Raw genomic sequence first — 24,063 nt, forward strand, 5'->3', positions numbered from 1 at the left:
AAGAGGCCTGGGAGAAAAATAAGTGCTGGTCGCCCCAGTACAACAAACAAAAGCGAAACATCCTTTGGAGTCAACAAGCAACTTTCATTTCCAAGAGCTTTCCTGCTGGAGCCTGACTTCGTAGCACTGTCGCTTTACAGCTTTCCTCTCTCACAGCTCAAGTGAGCGGGGAACCTGGACCCACCCACTGATTTCGGCGCACACTGGAAAGGCCAAAGGGCAGGCCTGGGGAGAGCACGGCAAGTGAGCCAGAGGCGCTGCCTGGCACTTTCTGTAGCCACAGGACGGAAGAACAGCCGGGCACCACTGGCCCGTATGGCCCTCCGCTCCGGCGAGAACACGGGGGCCAGGACCAACCACACAGGGACCCAATTTCGGGGAAGAAAGGCATCTATTCTATTAGGTGCTTCAACTAACCCTTTCCGTTAAAGCTTTTACTCATGATCTGCCCTTAACAGTTGCTAATCAGTTTGGAAGCAACTCTACATGGCAGCGACAGTACAATGCCATTGGGCGTGATGGCTGAGGCCGGCTGTGTTCAGTACTAACTACAGCACCCTTCCAAAAGAAACAGCGGCAAGAAGAGTGAACGATGTCAGCCTGCTAAGGGTGGGTGCTGCAACTTGAAAACTAACTCTCCGGCACTTTTAGCAGCCCGGTGCCCTGCTCTTGGCATCAACAGGAACCCGGCCAGGTGCTGGGTAGTAAATCTTCCACACACGGGCTGCTCAGCAGAAGTCCGTGCCAAGACTGCCCACCGTCACGGGAGCCTAAGAAAGCATGAGATGCTGAAAAATGACGCAACGGAGAGACTTCTGGCTCGGGGAGCATGAAGAGGCCAGCCAACGCTTCCGCGTGCCCCCCAGGACAAAAGCATGAAACCAGAAAAGTTGTTGGAAACAACCATTTTAAGCTTCTGAAAACCGACCCCAGGGAAACAACAAATTGAGAATTTCTTCTTAATATTTGGGATCAGTGTCAGCCGTGGCCTTCCTGACAAGGCTATTATTTTGTCCTCGCTGGCTCTATTTGGTGCTCAGGCATGTCCGTACAAGCAGCCAACGTGGTGGACGAGGAAGGGGGAAAGCCCAGTGAAGTGTGATCCCCGTCCTGTTTTGGGACACACAGCAATCAGTCCGCGATTTAAACTCTTCACACAAGGCTGCTTTGGAAGCTCACGCACGTCCAGGGAGACCCCAGAGAGCTGGACAGACCGTAAAGCCACGGCAGACTTAAGAACAGACTGAACTTGGAATGCACTTTCCAGTCCACACACAGACAGATCCACTTACTGGCTAACCACTACGCTGAGAAGCTAGGGAACACAAATTTTTAAAAAATTCATTTCTTTTGAATGGAACCAAAATTAAAGTACAGCTTATCCAAATTTAGGAGATGCCATGAAAGCTGTGCGTCTAAGGAAACGAACAGATTAAGCCTTGTATCAGAAAGGAAGGAGCGAAGGAAAGAACAGGGACTCACACCTGAAGGATGCGGGAGGAAGGCACTCTTATAGAGCGCAGAGCAGAGCGATGACATGACACACAGAAAACCAATACAGAAAACCAGACCCTGGTTTTCTGAGATCAACAGACTTGGTAGTCCTTTATTTAGAGTAACCCCAAAACAACAAGACACAAATTAGTAATGTCAGGAATGAAAGCGAGGTCAACACATGGACCCTATATAAAGTAAAAGGAATATTCTTAACGTTAAAAAATTAAGACGCTCTCCGTTTCTCTGCCACCCCGAGTGTGGTGGTGCTCCAACTTCATCATGTCATCTCATAAGACTTTCAGGATCAAGAGATTCCTGGCCAAGAAACAGAAGCAGAATCGGCCCATTCTCCAATGGATTCGAATGAAAACCGGTAATAAAATCAGGTACAACTCCAAGAGAAGACACTGGAGAAGAACCAAGCTGAGTCTGTAAGGTGCCCCCTGAAGGGTAGCACGCATGGCCGCATTTTCCCAGGCTCAGATCATGAATTAAGACTTTCGTCCCCATCTGATGACCTGAACTTCTATTGGCAAATAATCTGGTTTATTCCTTGGTTTTTTGCTTCCTAATCAAGTTTAACAATAAATAATGTAAGGCTGTTGGTGTGGGGAAAAAAATTAAGACAACTTAGGAAAAACGGACACGGTCCAAAAAAGATTCAAAATGGACTCAAGAAGAAACAGAAAACCTGATTAGACAGCTAAGATGTAAAGGCATTGAATTAATCATTTAAAAATCTCTCACAAAGAAAAACTCATGCCCAAATGGCTTCACTAGTGAATTCTGTCAGCTATTTAAGGAAGCCATACTTTCAATCTCTCATAATCTGTCAGAAAAGCGGGAGAGGAACGAGGACTTTTCCCATTCATTTTTGAGCTACTATTGCTGATACAAGGAAGACCTCTAAACAAATGAAAACTACAAAGCACTATCCCTCATTGAAGTTTATACATAAAAATGTGTTGAAATATTAGTAAGCTGAATCCACAAAATGGAAAAGGGATCATATGCCATGGCCAAGTACTTATCCCAGAAATACAAGACTGACCAATATTTGAAAACCTACCAATGAAATAAACCATACTGAAGGGACATGATCACGTCAAAGGATACATTTTTAAGAAAACCACCTAATGAAGTCTAGGAATGGTTAAAACTCAGCAAAGTAGAGGTAGGAGGGAATTCATCAAAGGGCATCTAAGAAACCCTTCAGGGTCAACAGTTGGACGCTTCCTCCTCAGGACCACTTCTAGTCAAACTGTACTGATCACCTGAGCCCTACCCCCATCGGAAACGCCGGGAGCTTCTGAGTGTCTTTGCTATCGAGAGGTTACATAGAACCTCACCGTGGGCCCCAGACGTCAAGGATTTTAAAGGGCTTTCAGGTGATGCTGTTGTCGCGCTAGGGCTGTGAACTTCCACATCAGATGACTCTATCATTTCCATTTTAATTGCATGATAAAAGTCACAGAGATAACACTTCCAAATGAAAATGGAAGCATTTGGAAAAGTCTGATGATTGTATAATCTTTCTGAATATGACTGAACTGCTGAATTGTGTGAAGTGTTGATTACAGCTCAATAAAACGGTATTTTTAAAAAAAAAAGCAAGAAAAGGCATCCATTTGCAAAATCCATAAAAAAAGTGAGGCATCATCCTCGACCAGGGAGGGGAGCAGGTGCATGCACCGACCAAGGCTGGTCTGAAGGAAGCACACAACGTGTCGTGGTGTTTACTCTTTAAAAGGCTCTGCTTCTCTTACCTCCACATAGAAATTTCTATGCTAGGAAGTTTAAAACTCCATGTATATGTAACAATACATACTAAATGTCACCTTTACCAGTGATGCAGCAGATAACTTACCTAAGGATTCTACTGAAAGTATGCTTCCCACAGTGCAAGGACCGCATAAGACGCACACGCCCAGCAGCAGGCTGGGTCCAGTCAGGCTGCCCTTCCGCCGCACTGCTCTTTCCTGTGGCCACGCTGTGAGTCGGCCTTCCAGGTGCCCTGTGCGGCAGTGTGGGAGCTTGGGTAGAAGTGGCAGGAGAGACCTAAAGTCTCCACAAGACTTTAGATATAAAACAAGCTACTGGTTGCAACTCTCCAACTTCTGTCCTTTTCACTAATGGAGAGATGCATATAGACTATAAGGTATGTGATCAAGAAGCCTTTCAGTGTATGCACTTTGGTGATTTAAATAAATAAATGTACTCCCTGGGAGGCAGTGTCAGAATGGCCTCTCAAACGGTTTTAACCAGTGGTTAAGACCCTATATAAATTGGTTTTCTGAGATCAATGAAATTTGATAATCCTTCACTACTCTGTACCTAAGACCTGTCAAAATGTCTTGCGAAATAGGAGGCACAGAAATAATCATCGAATAATTCAATAGAGATCTCACTTCTTTTACACATTTTGAATGGGCTACGGAAGGACGATAGTGTGCTACACAATATGCTACAGCCACCGACAATTAGTACATACTGCTCCGCATGTGGGCCGCTCACTCTCCACTTTGCTGCCAGGAATCCAGCGTCCTAGAGCGGGCTCCCCAAAGCAATGCTCACGGTGTCTCTCTCAGGTGTCTTCCACGGAACTTCACGACCCAGGATCGTTCCTGTTCTCTTACCGCGACGAAACACCTACACAGTAACAGGTCCAGCCTGTGCCTGGTTCACTGTGTCTGCCATGACAGAACGAGTGTGAAGCCCGTCATGAGAGGGCAAGTGGGAGTTCTAAGTCAGAGCCTCATAATCTGGGGATGGCCTTAACTAGGTAATAGATTGTTGGCTAATACTGTTGGTCTAAAGAATGATCGATGCATGTAAAACAATAGACGGCACTGAACATTCTGGTAAGTCACCTGATTTTCTTCAGCTTTCCAGAGTGAAAAGCAAACTATCCTGGATGGAAATTTATGATCGACAGAGAGAAGCCCAATATTAAAAGACTAGCTGACACCACAAAGATAGTATCATTACTAGTCTAGCAAAGTACGAAGGAGCCTCACAGTCACTGGAAAAGACGGAATCAAAAGATAATAGAAGGTTTTCCCATTTTTTGAAGCTGTGGCAGTTTACATAATCTCCTGTTAACTTGTGAAGGGGTGGAGTCTAGCCTGTCAATCAAGTCATAGCCAATAAAACCTCTCTGTGGGCATGGCTGCTTTCTGAGGATTCTGGGACACGGACACACACACACACACACACACACACACACACACACACACACACACACACACACACACACACACCTCTCTTTCTGCTTCGGCTTCCTGCTGACAAGCCACATTGAGCTAAGCTGATGGAGCCAGAGCCCTGGAGCTGGTAGAGCCACATGGAGACCCATGCAAGCACTCAGATGCTTCCACTGCCACTGGATCCACAAGACTTTCCACGCACTGACCTGTGATCTTCCTGCATTCAGTGTCATTGCATATGTTGTGTGTGTCTGAAGAATTTAGAGACTGGTATTGGAGATATGAGCTAATATCAGACTCATGGACTTGACCCAGACTGGGCTGGGATGTTTTCTCAATATTCAATTGCTCTTTTATATAAACCTCTTCCTTCTACACAAATATCTATGAATTTCTTTCTCTAGTCAACCCAGACTAATACCAGAAGCCCTCTGGTGTATGCGTTTGTGTGATAAATATGTAATACCAATAGATTAACTTGATGGCAGTGAGTCCCAATCCTGGTAATGACTGAATGATTTTTAAATTAGAAATTGTGAATTATTTACTTCATCGGTATATACTCCAAATATTAAAAATTACCATAGTTGCTTTGGTTGTGGTTGTTGCTGTTAGGCGCCCTCAGGTGAGTTCTGGCATGTAGTGACTCCAAGAACCCAGAATGGAGCACTGCCCGGGGCTGTACCATCCTCACAATCGAGGTTATGCCCTTGCTGCGGCCAGAGGCAATTCATCTCCTGGACGTCCCTCTTTTTTGCTGACCTCTTACTTTCCTGAGCATGGCGTCCCTTTCCAGGGACTGCTCTGACCTGGCAACAGGCCCGTCCTGCTTGCTACTAAGGAACACCGCGGCTGTCCGCCTTCTAAGACATGTATCTGTTCGTCTGACACTCTGTAGTACTTTCCTTAATCCTTGCCGGTGCTCTAATTCAAGTCAGACATCTTTCTGGGGCCTCCCTTATTCACTGTTAGTCTGGGTGGACTAGAGAAACAAATTTGTGATACTTATATGTGTATAAGAAAGAGCTTTATATATAAGAGCAACTGTACATTGAGAAAACATCCCAGTCCAGTCCAGATCAAGTCCTTAAGTCTGATATTAGCCCATCTGTCTGATACCAGTCTATAAAATTTGTCTTCAGATTCACACAACTCATGCAATGACGCCAAATGGTCTTGTGGATCCAATGGCCATGGAAGAATCAGCACTGGCGTGGTTGATTCCCCACATGGCTCCTCCAGCTCCAGACTCTGGCTGCCATTAGTTAGAGCTCCATCTGGCTTGTCATCAGAGATGTGTGTGTCCCACCTCCAGTGAGGAAGACAGGCGTTTCCAGAATCCTTAGGAGAGGGCCATGCTCACACAGAGGCCTCACTGGCTATAACCGGATTGACAGGCTAGACCCCACCCTTTCGCAAGTTGACAAATTAAGTAACTGCCACACTGTCCCAACTTTCACCTGAATATAAGGTGACTGAAAATGACACAGCTTGGGTCAGGCATGTCTTCGGTCTCAAAGTGACATCGTTGCTCTTCAATGCTTCAACACTCAAACAAAGTCTCAAGCCGTAGACCTGGCCTAAGCAATCCATCATTTGATTTTCTGGCTGCTGCTTCCATGAGCACTGATTTGGGATCCAAGCAAAATTAAATCCTGACACCTTTAATCTTTTCATTTATCATGATGTTGTCTATTGGGCCAGTTGGACTTTAGTCTCTTTACATTGAGTTGTAATCCGTCCTGAAGGTTACAGACCTTACTCTTCCTCCGTAAATGCTGCAACTGTCTGTGTACCAGAAAGCAAGCTCCAAGAAATCTCAACTCGCCAGTGTCCTCATTAAGAGAGGACAGCCTAACAACAGGTGAATCATGAATATTTAAATTAACAAGGGAACGCAAAAGGTAGGATTCAAGGATGAATGCGTGCTTGATTTATAGGAAAACCCCGTTTCTTATTGCCTGCAATGTTAAATGATGAAGGAAAGGTCTACAATTGCTTATATCAGGATGACTTTTGATATCTTCCACAATTACAAGGGGAGACTTGGTGGCATAGTGGGTTATGTTTTAGGCTGCTAACCCCAAGGTCGACAGTTCAAATACACCAGCCACTCAGGAGAAGAAAGATGAGGTTTTCTGCTCCCATAAAGGTTTAGTGTCTCAGAGACCAGAAGCGGCAGTTTTACTCTGTCCTGCACGGTCACAATGAGTTAGAGAGCAAATGTTTTGAGGATGATGAGGGCAATGAATGCACAAATGTGCTCTATACAATTGATGTATGTGTGGATTGTGTTAAGAGTTGTATGAGCCCCCAACAAAATGATTTTTAAAAAGATCCAAGCAGAGGCACCGTTTATGTTGTTGAAAAGGGGGTATTTTCAATGAGAAAAAATACATACATGGCCTTTTTTTAAAACAGAGAAATTATTATCTTTCAAGTGAACACAATTCTAGGGAGAAAGCCTTAACTATGGCATGATTCTGGTTCACACCAAGAACGAGGTTACTAGGTTGTGAGCACTGAACATATATGCTCACACAGATACAAGTGAAAGGATCAATTTGAATGCAAACCAAACCAAAGGGAATCTATCCATTCAAAAAGGTCTTCCATAGCCCGTGATCTTAACAGCTGTGCCGCTGAACGTCATCCTACAGTTATTACTACGAGCTATGTAAAATCTACAATACCATCCGTTCAAATAAATTAGGGATTTTAACAACCTGTCAATGACAGGCTAAGTTCCATTCATAAAAAGTTCACTCTGAAAGTGACTTTCTCAAGAGTTACACAGTATATTATTTTAACTCCTCACAAGACCGAGTGTTTTAAACACAATTTTAATTATCTTCCTCTCCCTCCAAAAGAAACAAGAAGAATTTCTGCCCATTTTAAACCAAACTAGAAACATTGGTGTTTCCTCTCCACAAGCGACTGTCTTTTAATAAATGATTTTTAAAGTTTCTTTAGGGTACTTTTTTGGGGTCCTATAAGCAACACTACACTTCAGGAATAAAGAGCGCCTCTGGTACTGAGTGAAGCGCCTGCCTACTCACTGAGAGGCGAGTGATTCAAATCGACCTGCCACTCCCTGGGGAGAAAGCTGTCGCAGTTGGATTCTGCAGGGTTAGAACCTTAGAAATCCTCAGGAGCAACTCCACGCTGCCCCAAATCAGGTTGCTGTAAGTTTGGTTTGGGTTTAAACTTAGAGAATACTTTTTATCTGCTTAAACATTACAAAAAAAATAAGTTTTGTTGCCACCAACAAATTTATTTATAACGAATGGTTTAAATGTATAGATAAAAAAGCCTATTGATACTGTCAGGGCTTCTTGCCATTTGACAGATCAAATCTTATTTTCATTCTTAAACCCCAAGAAGAAGAGATAGCACTGACTCGCATTCACTAGTGAGCACATTGATTAATCCCTCTCTATAGAAATCTCAACTCTTGATTACACCTATCAGACGTTAAGCAGCATTATTCTAGAGTGACAACACCTGACAAATTCCCCAACCATTTCTCTCAGCCTTTGTGGCCCTGCTAGCTTGTATTAACCCTGATGAAAAATTAATTTTCCTTATCTTCTTCTAAACCCTAAAATCCAAATCCGCCAAACTGGCAACTCTTTCTGTAAAGGTATTATGAAAACCTCTAAAAGATTAATTGCATGTCTTCAGGTGACATTAAATTAATTTCTGTACTCATGACAGACATTTGATACTCCTTACTGAGAAGACAGATAACATTGTCAGGGTACACAGAAGGACAGTGGTGTAGTGTCCCAGGGCAGCCTCTTATGAATTCTCCTTCGATAAGGCCATACTTCACTGTCACTGGCAATGTTACTGATCTCACAGCACATACACCTCACTGAACACTGACAACAACAATGTTGGCTCTATCCCAGTAATCTTTCTAAGGCTAATTCAAAACCTGGACAATAAATGATACTATACATGCTATAGGAAGTTTCTGAATATAAATATATTTGAAGGCTCTTCTATTTTTTCCCTTGGTGACTGCTATATCAAAGGAGAAAAAGGAAAACTATCATTCGTTTCCCAGATCCTAGGTCAACTCATTAATTAAATTATGACAATATCACGAGGTAGAACATTTCACATATGCAATGCTCCATTTATTCTCTGCAAGAAATCACCCTTCCACAAAGGCACGCATCCAAACTTCAATCAAAAGTGCTTCCTACATAATCCTGGTCATAGTCTACACATAGGATTAAAACAAAATCCCTAACAAACCAGAGCAGGCAGATCTCAAAGCTGCCTGCTCTTGGGCAGCACACAGTAAAAGGATTCTAGTCGTGTTTGAATTTATCGTGTGGTTGATAAATGACACGTGTTCATCTGGTCTCTCTACCAACAATCTACCTTCACGTGGTGAGTTAGGCTTGGGGCAATCATTAAAACTGTAATTAATTTGCATTTGGAGGAAGAAATAAAGCCCTTTGCTCTTGGGAGACCTGACAGGCCAGGATTCTCATTCCCAAAGTATCCATTTCGACTGGGAAGGTCCACTAAAAGTGAGACTGCATGGGCCTTTGGACTAGATATATACCTCTCAACTCCAGTTGGGGTGGAGCCTGGTTCTTCCCAAAGGGATGACTGTCTCCATCTGGCAAGGCGTGGGTCCCGCCCAGTCCCGTGAGAAGCGGCCCTCTGCAGCTGGGCAGCCCCTAAGGCAGGCAGGGAGGTTCCAATTCCCGGTAAGCCGTGGACAGTCAGGAGAGGGGAGTCTACCTAAGCCACTGGAGAAAGCAGGCTCCTACTCTCCTGGGGAGGGCAGACTCTTGTAGCCTGATGACCACTAACAGGTGACTTATATATGGCTTATTCACTGCTCATTTGTTCTCCCATCTCATATTAGTGAATACAGAAAATTCTGTGTTAAAACTGATTCCAACCTTTCTAGTAAATGACCTATTTTGCTCAAATGTGGAGGCCACCTTTATGATTGTTTAAAAAGTAACTTAAGGAAGTTATCAAATTGATCACTAAAGCACTTTTAAAAATTCTGCTGTACAAGTTTCTCCTCTACAAGGAAAATTCTACAGTATAGATCTTACCAAGCAAGTGACTAATCAGGATTATCCATGCCCCATTTTCTTTCCTCTCTTCTGCTATTTGCCTTGTGGCCATTTTACTGCTCATTAACACCATTAACAAGGACAAGAATAGGAAACAAAGGAGGTCAAATTCCAATTAGTGAACTCTGCACAACTCTCTGCTACCAGAAAGGGGCTGACAAGAAGAGAACAAGGTGAAACTATTAGCCTCTGGTATCTACCATCACACAGTCTTGTCCCCTTCCCTCCATCCTTCCTTCCTTCCTTCACTCCTTCCCTAAGCCACCTACCTGAGCAGCATGGAACCCTTGGCTCTCATTTCTCTGTCAAAAGCAAGTTTTCTTACACCCAAGTTCATTACTACCTGGATTCACTAGAACATCTTTTTTCTAGTAGAATTCTCTATAAGATTCTTTCTACAGATGCAGATTTTGAAACCTTACTTTGTCATCACTTCCATTTAAGATCTACCAGACCAAGATCTTTCCGGCCTCTCCTACTTATCTGCTCACACGCACTGTCAATTCCCAAGCCATATTCATAGCCACATTCCCAAGGACTTGACAGCTGATCTCGATTTACCCAAATGAGACCCACACTGGTTATGTAGTTGTCTTCGCCTACGACTCAGAGGTTTATAACTATTTCCAGTTACAAATTACAAAAGCAGCAAAACAGGATGTATACGGAATTAGTAATGGGAATAAGTTACGCATTTTGGACAAATACAGTAAGTTGTTGCATGAAAAGATTAGAAAAACAATCACTTTTGTTTTATAATAATAAACTAAGTAGATATCTCAATATAACTAATAATTTGTTCCTTTTGATTTTCCCAAATATTTCTTACTGGGATCATCTGAATGTATACAATAAACAACTACTACTTTAATAATCAGAAATATTGAGAAAACATTCAGGCTCTGTTAACATCTCATCTCCCTTGCTACTTCAATTAAAAACAGAAACAAAAACCGTAAGACATGTCAATATTTTTAAAAAGTCACTTAAACGTTTAACAAACATTTCTTAAAGAATTAAAATATACACACAAAAGAATGAAAATATACATGAAACTAGACCAACCCTGTTGCCCTGGAGTAACAGATTAGCCAGCAGGTGGTGCTGTCAACTGCCATGCAGCCAATCCCAACTCAGAAAATCTAAGTGGCTACCCCAAGGCCTGACTGGCAGGGGGAGAAGGCAGACAATGATGCTAGCAATGGACAGAGGAGCGAGAGATTTCTGTATGTGGAAATAGTCAGGGAGACGGCCAAGGAGACACCCTTACCTGGATCTTAAGCACCAAGTAAAATTGACAAGTGAGAGAGAGACATAAGCAGTGTGGAACATCTGAGAGGGAAGGGCACAAATTATAACCTTGCATTTCTTGCTTAAGGATGTTGATAGTTTCTTAGACCAGTGTTCCAAAGATGATCACAACTTTAGATATTAAGGACGGATATTTTTGTGTCTCTAAATTAAACCTCAGCTTGTTGTGAACCTGCAACAGCTACATGGACACACTCTCATCTGTCAGTATCCACAGGGGATTGGTTCCAGGAGCCCCTGCTTCACTCGGCTACCCCATACCAAAATCTCCTGGTGCTCAAGTCCCTAAGTAAGACGGACACACTTTGGCGCTGTCAGAGCCATCTGCATCTGTCTGCACATATGACTACATCAGCAGGTCCACCTAGATAAGATAGGCTGTACAATGTGAGAAGAAAATAACAGGACCAACGGTCCCGGAGGGACAGGAGAGTGTGGGAGGTAGGGGAAGGGAGGAGGTGTTGACCAACACAGGGACAAGGGAACAACGAGTGGTTCAAAACCAGAGGAGGGAGGGGAGGGGAGGACTGGTAGGGAGAGACCAAGGGCAAGGTAACTGAGAGGAATTACTGAAACCAGAATGAAGGCTGAACATGGTAGTGGGATAGGAGGAAAGTGTAACGAAAGAGAGGAAAGGTGTATGTAGGAGGCAAAAGGCATACATAGAAGCCTAAATACAGACATGTACAAATGTAAATAGATTTATGATTATGGGGAATAGACCTATATGCATGTGTTTATAGGTTCAATAGTAGAGTAGCAGGTGGACATTGGGCCTCCTCACGCGTACTCCCTCAATACAATAGCACCTTGCTCAGCTAAACGGTCATTCCATGATACCAACCTTCCTGACATGATCACTGAAGACAGACGTGTACATAAGCAAACGTGGTGAAGAAAGATGATGGTGACCGGCTATCAAAAAGATATAGCATCTGGGGTCTTAAAGGCTTGAAGACAAACAAGCAGCCATCTAGCTCGGAAGCAACAAAGCCCACAGAAAAGAAGCACACAAACCTAAGAAAACACGAGGTGTTGAAGGGATCAGGTAGCAGATACCAAAGAACAAAAACCATCATTGTCTGATCACCTTCCCCACATAAACGCTGAAGACGAATGTGTGCATAAATAAGTGTGGTAAAGAAAGCTGATGGTGCCCGCCTATTGAGAGTCATAGCGTCTGGGGACTTAAAGGCTTGAAAGTAAACAAGTGGCCATCTAGCCCAGAAGCAACAAAGCCCACATGGAAGCAGCACACCAACATGTGTGATCATGAAGGGTCGAGGGGACCAGGCTTCGAGCAACAAAGGCAGGGGGGAAAAATTGTAGCATTGTGAATGAGGGGAGTGCGTGATGGGGACCCAATGCCCATCGGTAGGCGGCTGGATATCCCTTGCAGAGGGGCAGTGGGAAGAAGAGTCACTCAGGGTTCAGTGTAGCAACAATGAAACTCAAAACCTTCCTCTAGTTCTTGAACGCTTCCCCTCCCCCGTAATTTTCATGATCCCAATTCTACCTTGCGGACCTGGATAGACCAGAGGATGCACAGTGGTGCAGTTGGGATCTGGAAACACAGGGAATCTAGGACAGATGAACCCCTCAGGACCAGCGGTGAGAGTGGCGACACCGGGAGGGAAGGGGGTGTAGAAAGGGGGAACTGATCTCGGGGATCTACATGTAACTTCCTCTCTGGGGGATGGGCAACAGGAAAGTGGGTAAGGGGAGACGCCGGGCAGTGTAAGATAGGATAGAGGAATCATTTATAAATGATTAAGGGTTCGTGAGGGAGGAGGGAGTGGGGAAGGAGGTGGAGGGTGGGGAGGGGAAAAGGAAAATGAGCTGATTCCAGGAACCCAAGTGGAAGGTGAATTTTGAGGATGAGGGCAACGAATGTATAAGGGTGCTTTACTCAATTGATGTATATATGGATTGTGGTAAGAGTTGTATGAGCCCCAATAAAATGATTTATAAAAAATAAATAAAATAAAATGGCACAATGTTTACATATAACCTGAGCACATCTTCCCATGTACTTTAAATCATCTCCACGCCTTTTCCTAATACAATGTGAATTGTAACATAAGTAGCATTTTAAGCTTCCTCTCTGCCTAACTTCATGGGGCAGCCCCTTCCCCCGACTCCCACAGAAACAGACAGGTGGTACACAACACATGCTGAAAAGGTGAACAATCCCTGGTCCAACCAGTTTTGAACTGCGGGTCTTGGAAGTGGTAGGAGGCTGTCCAGGGATGCTTTGCACGCTCCTGCTTAGGTGCGGAGTCAGCAGAGTACTCCGTGGGGGACAACTCAAGTCCCACTTCCAGGAACGTGCCTGCAAAGCGATGATCTCTATTGTTTGAATAAACGAGGAAGCAAGTGTCTGCTCGGTTATGAATGAGCCTTGTTGACATGTAAAGCAAACATATTCAGGTGTGCTTTGAGGAGGATTCCCCATGTCACATACTTCCGGCCCTGGGTGTTCATGTCTCAGCAGCGCTCTCCAGAGGCTGAGAGAACTACTCGTGACATTCAAAGTGATGCTGAACGCTTTGGGAACTATCGTGCAAGCACAATAATTCAAAGTACGAATCAACATAGCAGAAAGTACTTCATTCCAGCCAACTGCCTATTTCAAGACACAGACAAAACCCAACCAAGTCAGGTCGTCGTCTTAGTCACTTGTCTCTCTGAAGTTCCTGGTCAAAAGATTGGACATATGCCAACAAGATGGAAAAGCCATGACACCCAACTAGCGACGAGCAGACCTGGCGCCTGGGTCACCACCACATTGCGCTGGACCAGGCCGATGGCAGGGCCACGGTGAGGAGATTACAAGCTGCGCCTGCACAGTTCATGCACCACCAAAGGAGGAACCGCTCCAAGAGAGACGCAGGCAAACTGCCTGGACTCGCAAGCCAAGCTGAAGCGGCTCTCACTGGCCACGTGGTGGTAGGAGGCCATTGTGGCATCAAAATAAATAATGACAGCAATACTTCAGTAGTAACACTTGAGTTAGAAGAGAAAGTTATTACACCTAGTTAGCAGCAGGTCAACTAACACACATAGAAGGAATGGTAACAATGAAAACAATGGAACCTTCACAGAGTCTTAAAGTATATTCCCATTTCACTTAGTAATTAAAGTACAAAGGGTAGAGTTTTAACTCTACAGTGGAGACTCACTGTAATAACACAGCATGTTATTCAAGTAATCAGAGGTCACCTAAGCAATAGCGGGACAAAGTGGCATCACAGGTCTTATGACATGACTAAGACACGGCCCTGCTAGAGTTTCTACCCACACACTAATCTAGCCTTAAACTAATTATGAAGCATAAAACCAACCCAAATTAAGCATCAAGACGTAGTCTCTACTCTTTAAAAACGTTCAGGTCAAGAAATAAACACAAGCACAGATTAGGAAATTGCTCAAGATGAGGGACTAGAGAGGCAACAGGACAGGAAATGGAACATATAATCCTGGATTGCAGGCCGAGGGGAAATGGCTACAAAGAATGCAACTGGGGCAGCTGATAAAATGCGAATGTGGGATATGTACGATATAGCAATATTAAATGCCCTGTCATTTCATCATTCTGTGGTTCTGTAAGAGATCATCTGTGTTCTGAGGTAATACAACTTACTATCTCTAACCTCCTCTCAAGTGGGACGGCAGGGAGGGGGGTAATGCCAAAGAACAGAAGCAGAGAGCAAAGTAAAGCAAATGTGGTAGAATGCAAACAATTGATGTAAGGTGTATACAACTCAATGATTTCTCTCACAATAAATATGGGGAAATAAAACTTTGGCCACCTCCCATCTCTACAAAAATTATCGAGCATGTGTATATCACCTCTTCTACCAACTCTCTAAAAAGCACTTGGGAATAAGGTTGAATGGGTATGGAAGAGAAGTATATGTAGATAGGTAGCTCGAGCTTGCTCTACAATTGCAGTTTAACTTCAAAAGCAAGATCACACAAATAAACTGGGGCCTAAAGCAAGCAGCATTTTGACAGCCTTTTGAAAATAAAACAGGGGCGTTTCAAAGCTGGGCAGCTGGCTTTCCTGCTGGGGCACTCTGTTTCTGTCTCAGCTCTCTGTGCAGCCAAGAGAACAAAGTACTAGTTACTTCATTTGCTGCCAAATTCTCAAGATTTTCATTATTTTGATTAGAATACGTGAATTAAATTTCTTAAAAATCTCTTAATAAGCCACTTTAACTAAACCTTTTTTGTCAGTTAAACACTTTCCAAGTGTGAGCAGGGTCCCGGGGCACGGTCGGATCCCTTTTTACCCCACTAGGGGAAACAAAGCAACAATACCGTACACTTGCTGCCACCGAGTCAAGGTGACCACACAGGGCAGGGTAGAAGTGCCCCTCTTAAAGTTTCTGAGACGGTTCCTCTTCATGGGAGCAGAAAGTCCCATCTTCCTGCTGTGGGGCGGCTGGAGGTTTCAAATGGCTGGCCTTGCAGTTACCAGTTCAACCAGTGACCACTCCGTCGCCAGGGCTCTTGTTCGTACGGGGAAAGGAGAATCAAATTCAGCACCAGCCCAAGGAAGTCAGACACATCTCGACCCTCCAAGCTTCTTTACCAATTGTGCCTCTCATGGCACGCTCTGCCTCCTTGCTGGGTTCAGTCAGTAATCCCAATGACCACACAGCACTTAAGAGCTCACACGAACAATTAGGGGGTCACATGGAAAATTAACAGGCTACAGTTCAGGATCCCAAGTGCCCAGGACACGGTATTTTGGTCTGCACACAGGCACGCTTCTCTCTGGTCCCCCGCCGTTTAGCCATGCAGCCCCGTTGGCTTCTGTCTTGCTGGGTCAATGTTGCAAAGAGCACTGCTAGTGTTGTCTGCCCAAAGGGCATCCCAACTCAGCCAGAAGGTCCCTGGTCCCAAGGCACAGGTCAGCCAACCTACCCCGCCAAGATTAAGAACCGGGGCCATTCCGCAGGTGAGTCTTCTGCCCAAAGGCCTTCTCGCTCAGGGCCACAAGGCCCCGCCTCGGTTTAGTGCTTTGGGTGCTGTTGCTGGTGCTGGTGCTCCTGCGTCGAGGTGTTCAGCCTGCAGGAGTCTCATCTTCAAGCCCAAGGCGTGTGCTCCACTCCTGACTCTGCTTTCTTGCTGACAGGAAGACCAGTCAGACCTGCTTCCGAGATGCCTTTTACTCTATCCAGCAGGAAGGGTGAGACTGACCAAACCAAGTTTTTACCCTCACAACCCTTTGGGAACTAATCACTCACAATGAAATACTACACTCACATGAGCATCTTCCTTGACCTTCTCTTACCCAGACCCATGGGAAGAGAACACATTCCCAGCCTGCATGTTGGGTGGGAGTCACAAAGATTATGGCTAGAAGAGTCGTATCGAGTAAGCTACAACACTTTAGTCCTTACAATTCTGGAGACCTTACCCTCATTTCATGCTGAAGAAACTGAGGTTCAATCAGGCCAAATAATCAAGCTACCAATAGACAAAATGAAAACCAAGGTGTAAATACTTCAAGGATGCCATCTCCCCTAATCTAGACAACAGAAGTTGAAGACTCAAGGCTATCAAGCCATTTCCAGGGTATGTGCTTGTTCTACTTTATTTTTCTTGAGCTTCATCCCAAAGAATGGCTGCAGGGAATGATGGAAGCTTACAATAATGAAGAAATGGCATGGGGCCAGCTCTGACCTCCTCAGGCATTAGTAGGGAGAATCCAACTCTACACCAGCCACTGCCAATTGCCACCAGGCAGAGGGCAGGTAAGTCTCCTCCCTTTACTTTTCTCTAAAGCTCTTCTGGCACCAACTGTTCCTCTCACGGCACTCTTTGTCTTTGCTGGGTTCAATCATCTAATTGCAATGGCTACACAGAACCCCAAAGAATACTCACAATGAATGAGATTTATTAGGGAAGTTAACATGATCACACTGAGGATCAGAAAACATTAAGGCCGCAGTCTTTTGTCCACAGCAGTGCCTCTTCTCAGCCAGCAGGCCCATCTTTCGCTGGTCCTTAGCCTTTCAGCCATGTTCTGTGAGGCGGCAAGCTTGCAGTTTTGCCTCAGGGTCTCCGCCCCGTTGTTCTGCTCTGCCTCGTGGTCTCACTGCAGCGCCTGGTCCCTCTGCTGCTGCATGCACTCTGCTGGTGCTGCTTCTCTTGAAAGTCTCAAGATTTCCTGTTTCTGTGTCTAAGATGGTTCTCATACCCAGAGGAAGAGCAAAAAAGACTAACCAGAGTGAAGGGTTCTATACATCTAATTCACAACTTCACCACAACACAACTAAGCAACTATTTTATATGTTCATATTCACTATATTACAAGATGTAAGAAAATTTTTTACTTAAAATAGCTTTCTATGAAATGAGCAAATGGAGAATATTTCTATATGCTCAGTAGTTAAAGAATCATTCCATCAAATATAATTCTTTTTAAAAACTACCTGTATAAATAATATTCAGTGAGACTCATAAATAATTAGAAGCAATACTTGCTAATATTTATAATTACCTGCACTTTGTGCCTTTTGTCAGATCACCTAACAAATTTAGATGATAAAACGTTGGGGAGAAACAAATACTCAGACAAAGAGAGCGATCAGCCTCACAACAAGAGGTCTCTTTGAATTTCATATCCTTATTGTCCCCCATCCACACAGAAACACAGAGGAGGATGTAGTTACAGCAAATAGAAAGCTACAGCTATTCTTTTACCAGACTAGGAGTTATCTGGTTACTCTAACGGTACCAGTTTACTCCACACAGGTTCCAGAACTGTTACTCCTAACCAATCATGGAGCTTTTTATTAACTTCTCAACAGACACTATCAACCAACAGGGACTGACAAATCATCCTTACTCTAAATTCATAAAATACATTTTTATGATCATCAAAAATTTTCTGAATCAACACCAATGACAGCACATTCTTTTACAGGAAACAAAATATATTCCCTAATGATTAAAAAAACATTACAGAAAAAAGCAACAGCAAAAGTAACAAACTGGATAAACAATGGCGAAGAGCTTAGGATTCGGAATTAAACCTAGATTAAGAAACCTAGCATTGTCAGTTACTAGCTGAGTGATTTAGGGTTACTAATTTCTCTGAGACTCAATTTATTCTCATGTAAAACTGGAAGACCGCGGGCCTCATAAAGATGGTGTGGAGAGTGCCTGAGAAAGCCTGGAAGGCAACTGGTACATGCTGAGCACTTAATCACCTGATATTCCTTACCTTACAATGAGAATTTCTACAAGGGGCCTGTGAGCATCCTAAAAGGAAAATGGACACTCCGAAGATGCCTTTTGGGTGTCAGAGGGTTTCATTTATTTACTCCTTTCAGCAGCCTTCCTACCCTCATTTCTAGATGAGAACCGGGATGCAAAGAAATGAAATGATTTGTGCAGAGCCCAAAGATGAAACTTAAGAGACTTTCATGTACACATGGGTCTGTCTTTCAGAATCCCAAACCATGTTGTTTCTTTCACTAGATCACTCTATTGCACACCAATGTAATCTCTACCCTAAAAAGGGAGAGATGAATTTCTAATAGTCCATGAACAGGAAATTTTGGAATGGACTAAAAAACGTCCAAGCCCCACCCATCCCAAATATGGTGCCAACAACAAGCCCTTGACAAAAGCCTCACACCAAGATAATAACCCAGTTATCTGATCCTATAAGAAATAATGCCAAGAAATTATTTTTATAAACTTTTGGGAAATGTTTCCTATGTCTATAACACAATAGTTGTAACCAAGAAAAATATAAAACAACTAGAAATCCTCTCACCATGAATAAGGTAAATCAAAGCTAACTTTAAAAAAAATTAAGACAGAAAAATGTATTAAGACTCAAGATCTCTCTCCGTTGACACCCCTTTTTCCCAATCCAAATGGTAGGTATTTTATAATAATTAACTCAATGTGGGAATTTAAAAGGAGAGTAAGAACTCTTTTCATTTACAATTGTTTCACAGGTACGTGCGATCCAGACTCCCAGCAGCCCCAGGTTTGTCAGTGCTCAATAATTTCAAAGTTTTCAGTGGCGGACTTTTAAGTAGACTGATAGCCTTCTCTCTGAGCCACCCCCATACCCCCCGTCCTCCATAAGTTTTAAGTATATGGACAGAAATCTAATTACGGTTAAGCATACTACCTTGAATGTTAGTGTGTCTGGAGATAGTTTCACACCTCTGCTAGAGATTGAATGGTAGGATGAGGAGGCTGCTGAATGTAAAGAATAATTTACTTAAATACATTAGATACAAGTTTGAGATAGAAAAGCAAGCAGAGGACCTAACGCTGACGGCGTAGGGGTTAATTGCTTGAGGCTGCTAACCTGCTAACCGCGGGTCAGTCTGTGAGACCACTGGCTGCTTTACGGGGGGAGGGGGGGGAGAGACAGGCTTCCGCTGACATAAAGAGTTACACTCTCCGAACCCCACAGACCGGGCAGTTCTATCCTGTCCCACAGGCCACTGTGAGTCAGAGTCCACTCAGGAGCAACGAGTTTGCTTTTTTGTTATCTCTAGAGTTAGTTCCTGAAACAGCTCAGAAGCACAATATAAAGACAGACAATTTTTACACTAACAGACTGTAAAGAAGCTGAGGACTCATGGCAAAACAAGGGGAACACAAACCAAAATCGATACGCTTTTATTAAACAAGTAATTAATTATGAAATGGAGGCAGTAATCCGCTCAAAATACTAACCCCGTCAGACCCTTAATTGGGTTTCCTGGCTTAGTTCTATAGTCACCATGGAAGAGTTTCACGTACATAATCTACCTCTGAGCATGAATAACCACAGTACAACAAGGTAGAGAACAGCCCACAGCCAGACACCGCAGCAGCAGCCAGAGGCAGAAAAGTCAAAATAAATGTGAGCATACCTTAGCATTAACATAATTCTTTTCTTACAACTAACCCCAATTGTAAATGCGGCCTCTTAAAAAATATTTCTAACTCACAAACACAGCCAAGTCCATAGAACAATAACTATTTTCGTTTGGAGTTTAGAGAGATTCGAGAGATACTGATCATTTGATAAACAAAATTTCCAACACATGGAATTGCTGAAATAAATCCCAAGATACAGAAGGTGTTAGTTCTCCAATACTTAAGAGTTAAAAAGTGGGCCCAAAAGTGATTCCAAAGCATTGGGTCGGTAGAAAATGTACTGCCATTCAAAATTCACAACCCCCTCTACTGTAAATAATATAACATGATTTTGAAATACAGTGTGATACAAAACATATTTTTCCACTGGAGAAAAAAAAATCCAGACAGTTACACTATTTAAAGGAATGGCATTAGTTAAAGCGTATGGTTTTTTTGGAGTGTAGAAATGCTATTATACACATCCTAATCCACCAATCTCAGTAATAAAAATCATTGGCTAGTAGCTGTTGTAGTCAAAGAGCCATGCCTAATCGTGGCCACCCATCTCCTCCTCTTACACTTATAACACAGATTTAAAGTGAGGCACTGACAAGTATGTTTAAAAGTGAAACTAATAGTCAAAAGGTCATATACAATGTAGAAACCAATGAAAGTTTGGGTTTTCATCCAAAGATAAGAAATCCACTTAATATGATGTAGCATAGTTATCTGCTTAATAACATCTGAAGTCACAACAAATACATGTGAGAAAACCCAGATTTGGAGAACCAAAATTATGGATGCTATTGAATGTTCTACATAGGGCTCTTGCCATTTATACTAGTCTATCACAGCTTAACACGAGAGGGTTATAGTTTATGAACATACAAAGAGCAGCATGAACACACAACTTTACCAACTAATGAAATCAGCCATTTTTAATTTGGTCCAGCAGAGGATGGTACCACAATTAGGTGTTTTTGTCCTGGTATTTTTTAGTTTTTACCTGAGAGGTACTACTTTGTTGGCTGGACTATTGTTTGCAAGTGTGGGGTGTTAAATTTTAATATAAAGGGGCTTCAAAGTTTGTGGGAAAGAAATGATGAGCTAGTTCCATGATTTTTCTAAGCTCTCCAATAATTTTTAAAATACTAATTGTTGGCGATCTCCTACTGTAAAAGCCCCTCTCTTACTGCTACTCTCCTCTCTTCCACAATACAAACTGCACACCATACGTAGGTAGTATTGTTCTAGAACACAGAATGAGAGAGCGTGGCATTTGTTGAAGAATCTACTGTATTTACAAAGAGCAGCTGACAGTAACGAGAAGACCACGTGGTGGGATAAGGAAGCAAGTGTTTTACAGTCCACTTCTTTACCAAAGAATCATCCATAAGAAGAATTCACCTGCAGCAACATTTCTATTTTGGAGTACTGTGTATCTTCAAACCACACTGAAAAACTGCAGCTCCTGTGCCTTATAGAAAATAGGCAAGAGAAAATGAAAGAGCTAGGTTTGATTTTTGTGAAAGCTTGAGGTAAGATCACGTATGATTTCAACTTAAACTCTGGCCATCATTTTCCTGCCTGAGGGAGAAACCAGAAGACAAGACAGGTCTCTGGAACAATGCAGCTTAAAAGTAGGCACACACACACACACACACACACACACACACACACACACACACACAGTCACCAACAACATTCAATATGCACAAAGGTGCTTCACCAGATCTCAAGCTACGCACAACAAATAATTTGTTTTGTGGAAAAGGGAATTTTATTTTTAAAATATACTTGATTCGATCACAAAGTCTCTACAAAATGAAGCTAAAACTGAGGAATGGCTAATTTAGGGGTGGTCGTACTGGTTTTCATTAAGGCTCAAAAGACACAAATGAGAAAGTATGAGCACGGTCTGCAGTAGCGCATTCCTCCTGCCAATGTCAAGGAGGCCCACGGCCGTTACTTGACGCCGACAGGGAAGTTTTGTTTTTCCCAGAAGAATCAGGAGCTCTTGCAGTGCCGTGGTTACGAATTGGGCTGCTAACTAGAACGTCAGCAGTTTGAGACTATTGGCTGCTCTGAGCAGAGGAGGCTCTCTACTCCCACAGGGTCAGTCTACCCTTTCCTACAGGGTCGCTATAAGTTAGAATCAACTCGGTGGCAGTGAATTTGGTTTGGGTTTTGGCTCCTGGAACATTAAGCTATTCTAAGTGAAACACAAATGGGAAGAGGCATTCACAACACAGGTAAACTTACCCCGCCTGACAACTTAATCACCCTGACTTTGGAGCTGATGTGCGGCCCGTCTCCACTACCACTGTTTGCCCGTTGCATGACCGTCCTTTTCACTCCCGGTTTGACTTCCTGGGGCCGGCCTTGGACGGAAGCCACTCTGGCAGTCTGTGGGGCAGGTGGAAGTTCCTCCATGTCAGCAGGTTTTGCTGGGAATCCCTTGAGAGCCGGCTGCGTTTGACTCTGCGGTACTGTCCGGACCTGTCTCGAATGTCTGAGTGGTCTCAGTGCTTGTCCTTGATACTGCACATTAGCACCAGAGGGAACAAAACTGGATGTTTTAGGCTGGACATTTGAAATGGCAACATCTTGATTTTTAACAAGAAGTCGGTTTTTCACATTTTGCCTGATCTGGGCACCTGGAAAGGGTAACAGTGGGTTACCATTGGTGGGTAGTGGTGATGAAGTCCGTTCTTCTTGCTCTACTGGGAGCTGGGGGGTATAAAGCTGCTGCTGCTGCTGCTGCTGCTGCTGCGCAAGTCTTTCCAGTAACTCCTTCTTCCGAGCACCAGCCTGCTGCTGCCGTCGCAACTCCTTTTGTTTCAGGATTTCTTCTCTTAAGCGTTTCTGCTCTTCTATCTTTAAACGATAGAGCCTTGTCTCTTCATCCTCGTCCGGAAACTGAAAGTGAGAAAATGCATGGTTTACTTTAGCGTGCAAGGCAAAGTGACCACTCCGACATAGTTTAACAAGCTAAGACAGTGCACTTCCCAAAGACCCTTTCACTCACTACTTGAGAGAAGCCATTCAAAATCAGCTTAAAGGCTTTCAAGTACAACTCTTTCCTCTGGAAGGGGGGGGGGGGATTACAGAGCCAAAGTTAATTCGGAAAATCTTATCAGAATATTAAAAAAATGAAATAACATAAATTCCCCACTCATTTACAAGTTTGAAATCAATTATACATCTAAGGTATCAAAATATGTCTCCAATGGAAATGGCACCAATACTGAGGTAGCCGCTGTCAGCAGGCTTTATCTTGCTCTTTTCTGACAAACTAACAAAAGGTAGGGTGGTAAATGACCTGAAAGGCTCTGATTAGAACTATTGATTTTTCTTACAGAAATTTCGGCTTGATCTCAAACTCATTTGTCACAGAATAATTGGTTATAATGAACAGCACAAGTCAATCTCTTTGACCTTGAACTCATGCACTCTCCTCAGAATAAAAATGTAGCCAATTGCAGTAACTGAATATTAATGGCTATATATAAAGAACCCTTAATCTTATAGTCCCAAATCCTTCTGAATACTTACCGAACAGTCTGAAAACAACCAACACATTCACTAAAGCATCTAAGTCTTATAAAATGTTTTTAAATTTTCTTAATAATTTTCTTTTAAAAATTATTTTTTAAAAGTATCCTCACCCATTAATCCTTTTCAAAGAACAGAATAGAATTGAATCTATCTAGAATTCAGTTAGCTTTTTAATAATCTTATATATCACAAATAAACCTGAGGTCTCAGAATGTTAAGATTCAAATGTAGCTGCATAGTCAGTTGATGTCATTCTACTTACAGAACAGCACCTCAGGCCCTCATCCAGGCTTCCAGCAATCTCTACCAACATGGTTATCTAATTTCAAAGTCTAGGATAGATTTGAACCAGCACATGTAAAGGTGTTGGGGTGACTGCTACATAGGAAGGTATGTGAAGTCGCAGCGGGAGAAAAAGAGTAGAAAAATAAAAAGTGAATGTAGCAGTCCCCAAAGGGAAGGATACAAGGCCATCTGGGAGCAAACAGCCA

At 43.1% G+C, this 24,063-nt stretch overlaps 1 protein-coding gene across 2 annotated transcripts in view; it reads right to left on the minus strand.

Moving 5' to 3' along the window:
- Nucleotides 1-24,063, minus strand: part of RBM33 (RNA binding motif protein 33) — a 137,323-nt gene that overhangs the window by 18,345 nt on the left and 94,915 nt on the right. For both annotated transcript variants that reach the window (XM_075550182.1, XM_075550181.1), the window contains one exon: nucleotides 22,277-22,933. In XM_075550182.1, the coding sequence (XP_075406297.1) occupies nucleotides 22,277-22,933 (657 nt within the window). The remainder of the gene's footprint in view (nucleotides 1-22,276; nucleotides 22,934-24,063) is intronic.

The sequence above is a fragment of the Tenrec ecaudatus genome, chromosome 5 (assembly GCF_050624435.1).
Source record: "Tenrec ecaudatus isolate mTenEca1 chromosome 5, mTenEca1.hap1, whole genome shotgun sequence".
Lineage (NCBI taxonomy): Eukaryota > Metazoa > Chordata > Mammalia > Afrosoricida > Tenrecidae > Tenrec > Tenrec ecaudatus.